The sequence below is a fragment of the Peromyscus eremicus genome, chromosome X (genome assembly GCF_949786415.1).
Source record: "Peromyscus eremicus chromosome X, PerEre_H2_v1, whole genome shotgun sequence".
NCBI classification, from domain to species: Eukaryota; Metazoa; Chordata; class Mammalia; order Rodentia; family Cricetidae; genus Peromyscus; species Peromyscus eremicus.
Genome location: NC_081439.1, coordinates 49,352,326 through 49,362,013, shown reverse-complemented (window position 1 = coordinate 49,362,013; position 9,688 = coordinate 49,352,326). Strand labels below are relative to the sequence as shown.

The window sequence follows — 9,688 nt, the reverse complement described above, 5'->3', positions numbered from 1 at the left end:
ACATACAAGTAACATTATATGGACTGAAGAGGTTATAGTTAGGAATGTGTGTGTGTGTGTGTGTGTGTGTGTGTGTGTGTGTGTGTGTGTATACATATATATGCATGCAATAACAACTGATGGCAAAAAAGGCCATAGATGTGACAGAGAGCAGGGAGGGGTATATGTGAATGTTTGAAGGGAATAAAGGGAAGCAGGAACTAGTGTAATTAAAATAAATCACAAAAATTAGCAAACAAACAAACAAAAAGATCTCAAAGTGAGGCAAATAAAAGCCAACCCTTAAAAAAACATTGCCTTTAGTAAACATGCACATGCACACACAGAGACACAGACACACACACGCACACACACAGAAACGAGCCTCTCACATTAACCATGTGCACAAATAAACCATATAGATAAGCACTAGATATGCTCACTTAACCTGTTACTTTTATCAGTAAAGAAAGCAGGCCAGCTCTTTTTGAATCTGGATTTTAATTATGTACATAAATAGTGATATAAGAATGAGGAGTTCTAAGGCTTGTACATTATTTCCATGTGAAAGACTGCAGATTAGTTGGCCTGTAATATGGCATCACCCAAGATAGCAAAGAGGCTTAGTGTTGTTTTTCCTGAAGAAAGCCAGTTTACTATATCAAATACTGACTCTCTGCCATTTGTCTGTAGAAATACTGATTTACCGTCTGGAGTTTCCAATGTTTACCTATAACTAAAAGAGAGAAAGAAAAATATAAGTTAACTGTACCCAGGAAAACAAAAATGACCCTAAAATTTTACATTTTGAAATTTATTTAGGTTTAAATTAATAAACAATATATCTTTTTACATTACTATTTTCATCACCATAAAGAGAATGAGCTAGAGAACACTGTACCTAGTCTCATTTTGCAGACAAGTGAACCAAAACTCAGATTGTGTTCCATCCATCCATACTCCATTCAGACTTTCAACTGGCTGAGTACCCAAGCATGCTGAGGTATGATGATGCCAAGCACATGCCTAAATGGCACACAGCAAATATCTTGCACTCTGAAGCCAGAGACATACTTCCATGTATCAGTTGAAGGACAGTGCAATTACATCATCCTCAGACAGCTGGACGTCTGTCCTCATACCTTCCTTTACCTCACATCCTTCCTTCCAGGAATGAAACACACAAAACTCACACCAAAGCCAAGCTTAATCTTCTCCAGACTGTCTTTTCCTTCATATGTGATAAGCATGCTCAGGAACTAGAAGTTTATCAATATTTTTACATGCTGGGGACTGATCCCAGGGCCTCACATGTTAAGCAAGCACTCTAGCACTCAACATATAGCCCAACATCTGAGAAGCCAGTGACTGATTATTCACTTGATCTTTTAATGTAAAATCAGAAATTCTTAAACATGGAAACAACTAGCTAATTGTTCTCTCTCAGTTTATTAACCTTTTTTTGACTTCCTAAGAATTTAATAGATTTACTGTTTTGTTAAATTCTGGAAACAACCTATATTAACAAGGATTAAGTAAGCCATGGTAAAAGTATAGACTAGGAACTAACTACATAAATAAAGAAGGGGCAAAGTGGACCTACAAATACTGATGGAGAATATATACAATAAATTAAGCTGAAGAAGCAAATTCATTATTCAACACACCTAAACATAGTGCTGTCTATTAAATAGATTAACAAAAAACGGAGCCTAAATCCAATCACACTTTCAGATCCAACTGTTGCTATATGGGAAATAAAGACAAGAAAGGAGTGAAGAGAAAAGTGGAGTTGACACTAAATGGATATATTTAGTCACCATTTGAACATGGCAAATTTAAGACCAAAAAAGCCAAGGTTTTCAATGAATAAATGAAGAACAAGAAACTATTACATTTAAAAGACAATTAAGAGACTTATTCACTACAATGTGAAGGACAGATGATCTTTGAGTCCTAGTTCAAATAAACCAACTAAAAAAGTTATTAGTGAAAAGCCAGGATGGCTGTACAAGGCAGTATCCCCAGCACTCCGGAGGCTGCGGCAGAAGGATCACAAGTCCAAGACCTACCTGGACTACACAGTGAGGATGTGTCTGAAAAAACAACAGTAAAGTTATTACTGACACAAACAGGAAAATCTATACACTAGATATTAGAGGGTATTAAGGAATTACTGTCAGTTTCTTTTGGTATGATGATAAAATTATACATGCTTCCATGGAGTTTTCTGTGTACTTGCAGAACAGTATAAAGAAAATGATTCATTTGGTCAAAAAAAACTAAATGTGTATGTATCATCTATTTAAATACACATATACTAAAAAGTCTGTAATGTACAGAAACTATCTGGAAAAGGAATAATGACCAGGCAAGCTTTTAAAATGTTTATCTAGGGTTGGGGTATACTCAGATAGAATGTGTAAAACCCCAGGTTCCATCCCTAGTTTCCAAGAAAGTAGTTACAACCAACATATACTGTTTCTATTTTACTTGTGCACAGAGTGTGTATGTGTATGCATGTGTTCATACATGTAGGCATGCACATGCACATGTACCTGTTGGCCAGAAGGTACATTGGGTATCTTTCTCATTGTTCTCTACCTTATTTTTGAGACACGGTCTCTCAATGGATCTGGAGTTCACTGAATTGCCTAGACTAACCAGCCATAACGCTCCAGGAATCCACCTGTTTCACTTCTCCAGTGCTGCGATTACAGGAACATACCACCACATCTAGCTTTTTACATGGGTGCAGGGAATGCAAACTTAGGTCGTCATGTTTACATGGCAAGCACTTTGCTGACTAAGCCATCTACCTAGCCCCCTACTGCTTTTATAATTAAAAACTAAACCACCAATGAAGTTCCAAAAATTCAGGATCAAAACTCAAGGTTGTATATACAGTAAGCTGAACCCTGGTCTAGACTACCAAATGGCTTATTTCCTAGTTTTTCTTTGTCAGATCTCATCCCTATAGAGAAATACAAACACATTCTGTGTAAAGTATCTAAAGAACTTGTATGACTCTCTGGAAGCTCACTCTCCAGTATCCCTTCTGCTGCCCTATCCACAGAAATGCTGATTCTGGGGTGGAGGCCAGGCCTCTGCCTTTTAACAAGAGCTTGGTGTCAGTTAATAAATTATTTGTATAACATCAGAGAACTACTGACTTTGCATTAGTATAAATGTCAAAGGAGAACTGGATTTGCTCTCTGTGACCTGTCAACCAGGATCAGGACCACTCTGTAGGAGTCACAAGGAACTATCTTTTGCTTCCTATAAGCAACAGCTTCCTAATCTAGAACTGTCCAAAGACAGATGCTCTGGGAAGTGTTTCCTATCAATGGAACAAGAGGGTGACGAGCAGAGCAACAGGGGATTCTGCTTAAGGCTAGGGGTTGCACTGTATGATCTCTCAAATTCCAAGTGATAGACTCTCTGGCTCTCCAAAAACACGGAGAGAGTTGAAAAAGTAAAACCTCAAACCCAGAGTTTTGTGAATTTGAAACAGCAACTATGATATACAATAACATAACACAACTTTTATGTGTTTAAAGACGGGTTGAGTTTTAGCTCACTGGTAGAATGCATGCCTGGCATGAGATAAACCTTGGGTTCAATCTCTAGTCACACACACACACACACACACACACACACACACACACACACACACACTCATCCCTCTGGTCATAAAAGAAAACTCATGTTCATTTCAGGAAATGTGAAAAAAATATAAAGTTAGAAATAAAAATGCACATTCAAATTTTCTATATATCTCCTGGTCTAACAAAATATACTTCTTCTCTAATAACTGTGGCTCTGGGCCTGTCCTCCTAGCTACTCAGGAAGCTGAGGCTTGAATATTGCAAATTCAAGGCCAGTCCAGGCAACTTCATAAAAAAGTGTCTAGAAAATAAAAAGAAAAGTAAGGACTATGGGTATAGCTCAGGGGTAGAGAGAATGCTTGCCCAGCATGTGTGAAGCCTGGGTTCAATCCGAATACCACAAAAAAATTTATACATGCTCCCATGCAATTAAGTATTATCGAGACAATAATAATCCTCTTTATAGATCTATCATAACTAAGCTAGTTTCATGCAGCTGAATATCTAGGTTAATTTTTAATTCCTTATAATTTGCTAATGATCAGGAAATCATAAGATCTATTATATAATTTTAATATATATACAAAATACTAATATAATTGTTTTTGTACTTAGCAGGTGCTTGATAAGTAAATATTAAACAAACAGATAAAGAGTAATAGTGAGTTGAACATAAGACCAAAAGAAATTGCATTGAGTTTCTAACCTCTGTCTGGTTCTAGCTTATCTAAAAAACCCTAGTACTTCTCAGAAAGAAACACAAACATAAATACATAAGCCATGGCACTTAAAGCCAGAAATTAAAGACAGAATAAAATATGACTCTTACGTTTCCACATCAGGGTGAAAGTGTACTATAATTAGTTAATTAACAATAAATAATGTCAGCTAGCACTAACAGTGCTGAAAATAACCAGGTTTTTTTTATTTGTTTTATTCTTTACCTGATTAAAATGGGCAGAGCATGGAGTTTTCTATTTATTTCCAGGTGAATTCTTCACATTTCCTGGCTTGTAAAAGAAAATTGAAAGCTTTAATGCAACTTGAAAAGAAATAGTGAAATTCAGCTAAGTGTCTTCAGTATTTGGCTGAATACGAACATGAAATATTATTATTTTCTTGGAAGGTCGTCAAGCCATTTTGTTGAAGGTCTGAGGTGGGGTGTCAAAGAACAGCCTGGGAAATACCAAATTCTCACCTGGGGCTGCAGTTAGAGATGGTAAAGGTGGTTATAATACAAGATGACCCATTTCTCAGTAACGTGAAGAGATTAGTTGGTTTCCTTCAGTGCCCTCTTGTGGAAAGTAACTTGGACACAGGGGATAGAAAAAAAGCTACAGGAATCCTTATTCTATAGATTCAGCCAAACAGTTGATTCCATAAAAGCAAAATCAAATCAACAGTGAAAAGATTTCTTATTTCCCCGAAGTTAGATTTAATTACTGCATGCCACTATCACTGTAGAGGGCTTGACACTTGCGTTATCCATAAGGGCCAGTTCATTAAATGTACACTCTCAAAGAGGTTTCAACTGAACGACAACCATTCTGCCTGGCTACCCTTGGCGAACATTAATTAATTAGGTCATATCATACATGAAAAGAAGTATAGTGCGGGAAAATTCATGTGCTAAAGTTAAGGCTTTCCTTTCCTGTGTTTCTAAGACTTAGATTCTGAAATCCCATTAATAAGAACTGCTTGGATATCAAAGATAAAAGTCAGGAACTGGCAGTCTGAACAACTCTGGGTTGCAGCTGGACAGGCCATGAGGCTGTGCTTCTGTAGACTAGACTTGATGCAGGTGTCCCTGGTGGCACTCTCTCTCATCAGCACTCAGGACTGAAGAGGGGATGAAAAAGCAAGAACATGTGACTGATGGCCACTGCACAGCATAGCTTCTAGGCAACTTTAAAGCCTGCTGGGGTGGTTTAGAACCGTTCTCTATGTGTTGCTTTATGCCCATTATACCAGCATAATTAACACTGTCCTCTCTCATTCACAAGGGTACCCTAGTTTGGATGAGAATATGATCACCCATCTACATACCACAGCACTTTATAGGGGAGTTCTGGGGATCAAGACCATATGCACTGCTTGGTGACTCAATATAAAATACAGAAGCTTGTCTGATGGAAGTCTACAGGCCCTAGTACTAGTGCTGCGCTCTCCCTGCACAGTCACTCCCCACCCCCATCCCACATGTACACACATGTGAACACACACCTCACTACAGCCCCTTGGGACTTTCTGCTGTTACTCAAGCTTGTCAAGCTGCTTTCTGGGACATGGTTTTTGCAAAAATGTACTCCTTGTCCTAGAACGGTCAATCCAAATTGCCTGGCAAAATAATTATTCATCCATTTCTCAAGATTTTCCTTGTACCTTGTCCTTCAATTTAAGTTATATTAGAACCTTTAACACTTTCACTATTCCCATCTTCTTCCTGATTTGTATTATGTCCTTCATGTTTGAGTCTTTCATTAACCCAGAATCGTCACGAGCACATACTAGCCCTGGAACCTCCTATCACACAGCATTCAGATGTTTGTTGAATAAACAAATGGAATAGAAGGGAAATTAGGGATCTAGTGAGGATCTTTGTTGCAAAGTCTAGGACCAAACATGGTGTTACAAACCTATAATCTAAGCACTTGGAAGGTAGAAGAGGGAAGACTGTGAGCTTATGGCTAGTCTTGTCTACATATAGAGTCTCGAAAAAGGGGGAGGGGAGGTTGGGTAAGCGATTCATTAAAAAATAAGAGATAAGCCAAGTGTGGTGGTGCACACCTTTAATCCCAGCACTCAGGAGGCAGAAGCAGGCAGATCTCTGAGTTTGAGGCCAGCCTGGTCTCAAAAAACCAAAAAAAAAAATTTAAAAAAGACATAAAAAAGGTAATGGCTAACTACTGGGTCTGCCATAAAAGTAATGTGGCTTCCTACCTAATTAAACATATTTACATCTCAATTAACTTACTACTTGCCAAGTATATCTAATGATATTCTTAGATAGTCTATACCTGACAGTCTCCCAACCTCAAAAAATAGGGTGCCAAATTTACTAGCTTTTCAAAAATCATTCAGAAGAAAATAAGAAGGCAGAGCATTCCATTCTACTGATTGAGAAAAACAGTCTGTTGCTAAGAACATGGCCTTGTTTAGATATATCACTTATAATATAAATCAGAACCAATCTCACTAAAAAAAAAATACTGGACCCACCCATCCATGACCACATTACAAATTAAGAGCTCTCTTGAGACTACACCATGATCTCAAAGGAAACAATATTCTCACTTCAAAAAGCAGCTTGTAATTTAAGAACAAGCCAAAAGTCTATTTTTGTGTTTTCAGAAAATTTCAGAAAAAAATCTCCTTAAAAAATAATTTTCAGCCGGGCAGTGGTGGCGCACACCTTTAATCCCAGCACTCAGGAGGCAGAGCCAGGCGGATCTCTGTGAGTTCGAGGCCAGCCTGAGCTACCAAGTGAGTTCCAGGAAAGGCGCAAAGCTACACAGAGAAACCCTGTCTCGAAAAACCAAAAAACAAAAAAAACAAAAAACAAAAAAAAATAATTTTCCTTATAATGTGATTTTAATGCATATTTGTTTTCATTTTTCAATATATTATTACCATGTGTATGAAGACAAATAACAATTTATGTTAGCACAACTAAAACCGTTTTTAAAAAATCAAAACATTGGTTCCTAATTACTATGCACTGTTATGTAAAGGGGGATTGGCAGTGTGGTGGTTAATCTTTATTGTCAATTTAACTGGATTTGGAATCACCTAGGAGACACAGAGGTGTGTCTGTAAGAGTGTTTCCAGAGAGGTTTAATTGAGAAGGGAAGACCTTGCCATGGTCATGGTCTCAGGTCCCAGACTAAACATAAAGGAGAAAGTGAGTGGAGTGCCAACATTCCCTGCACTATGCTTCCTGTTCTATTAAGATGTGAGGAAATAAGAGTCACAGCTGAAGCCATTTCCATCACCATGCCTTTCCAGCCATGGCGGACTGTACCTTCAAACCAAGACCCAAAATAAGCCCTCCCTCTCTTATGGTACCCCTTATTAGGTACTCCATCTCAATAGTAAGTAACTAATACAGCCAGCCAAACATTGGAAGCACTGCATCCTCCTAAAATGTGTGAGTCCTAGAACACACACACACACACACACACACACACACACACACACACACTCGGGTCCTGAACTATTTTTCATCAATTGCTTAACTCCTACAAAATGCAATTTCCTTACTTGTAAAATGGAGGTACTAAGAGTACCTGACAGGCTCCTGAGTAAAGAACACTCTGAGCTAGGTTCAATGGATGTGACCTACTGTATATGATAGTCTGTATATGACACTGTATATATATAAGAAGAAGATACGTACTGTATATGATATAATAAAAAGTAGCTAATAAATGGAACTAGCCTAAATGTCTATCAGAGTAGATAAATGGACAAAGAAAATGTGGTATGTATCCCTTAGTAGATGGATTATAAACAACAAAATTTTTGTCATATTTGCAGAAAAATTATATTTGCAGAAAAGTGGATACAACTGAAGATTATTATATTAAAATAAGCCAGACTTGGAAAGACAAAGACTGAATGTTTTCCTTCATATGTGGCTCCTAGATTTTAATTTGTATATGTATATATACATGTCTGTGTGGGTGTAGGTATAGGTATGAAACTAGAAAGTGAACCATGAGAGGTGAAGAAGGGGTCTTTAGAGAAGGGGGGTACTAGAATATATCTGATATTAATTAAATACAGGGGGTTACTGTATAGAGAAGGAAGGCTACAAGGGGGCCAGGGGATGAGAGGTGGGAGGAAGGAGATCAACAAGAACTAAGTATTTATGGAAATGCCAGAAGAGAATCCATTATTCTGTATGCAAATGTAAGAAAACAATGCAAAAGTATGAAACAAGCAGTGAGGACAGATGACCTACTAAAGATGCCAACAAAACTCCAGTTCACTGGAACATGACAGGCAGAATAGTGGCTCCACAGATGTCTGTGTCTGACAGCCTGTTACTGGGCCACCTTCAGATGAAGCATGCATCAGAATTACCCTGGATTATGTGACTGGGCCCAGCTGAATGTGAAGAGTAATAGAGACTGAGGAGGAGGCAAAACAAGGGGCTCAGAGAGAGGAGACTTGAAAAAGACCTGTGTTGCTGCTTCTGAAGACAAAGGAAGGGGACTGCCAAGGAAGTCTCCAGAAACTGGGTCAGCCTCAGTTGCCAGGCAGCAAAACAGACCTAGGTTTACAACAGCAAGGAACTAAATTCTGTCAACAACCTAAGGGAACAGGAATTCTGCTCTAGGGCCTCTGGAGAGGAACGAAGTCCTGCTGACACCTTGATTTAGTACTGGACTTCTGACTTACTGTGCAAAGATAATAAATCTGCATTGTGTTCAGCTGAGTATATTTATTGTTTCAGAGACAACAAGAGACAAGATTGTGCTGGAAACTTCAAAATCTGTTATGAGCACAGAGTGTTATTTAGCAGTAGAACACGTAGCTGGCCTGTATGCAGGAGCATGGCAAAACAGTACGTATCTGTTTAGAGGGTAGGTCATTTACTGTTCCTACCTTAGAAAATTAAAGAGAAAGGAAGGGTAGTGTAAGAGATTTGCCATAAAGCTAAAGTTGTTCTGAATATATGCCATTGCTCTTATTTAAGACTATTAGAAATAAAGGAACTAGGTACTGATATTTTTTAAATAAGATTGAAGAGCAGTCCTTCAGAACTTATTCATCTTGTTTGAAACTTTCTACCCATCCATTAGCAACCTCCCGTTTCTCCCTCCTCCAGCCCCTAGCAACTACCATCAGTCAACCTTTGCTTCTATGAACTTACTAACTCCACAGACCTCACATAAGTGGAACCACATGGTGTAGGACCTTCTATGACTGGCTTATTCCAAAGGCAAAACTTTTTATATATAACATACTTCTTTATTGACTCTCTGGGAATTTCACATCGTGTACCCAAATCCCGCTCACCTCCCAGTCTCTCCCTAGCCACCTTTCACCCCTGCATTGTCCCCCGAAAAGAAACCACTCCCAAAAAAATTAAAAAC

General features: G+C 38.3%; 1 protein-coding gene across 3 annotated transcripts in view; it reads right to left on the bottom strand.

The window, feature by feature from the left end:
• Positions 1-461: 461 nt before the first annotated feature.
• Positions 462-9,688, bottom strand: part of Apoo (apolipoprotein O) — a 56,246-nt gene continuing 47,019 nt past the window's right edge. For all 3 annotated transcript variants that reach the window (XM_059250416.1, XM_059250419.1, XM_059250418.1), the window contains exons 8-9: positions 4,532-4,597; positions 462-715 (exon numbers count right to left, since the gene is read on the bottom strand). In XM_059250416.1, the coding sequence (XP_059106399.1) occupies positions 4,562-4,597 (36 nt within the window). In that variant the 3' untranslated portion in view covers positions 462-715; positions 4,532-4,561. The remainder of the gene's footprint in view (positions 716-4,531; positions 4,598-9,688) is intronic.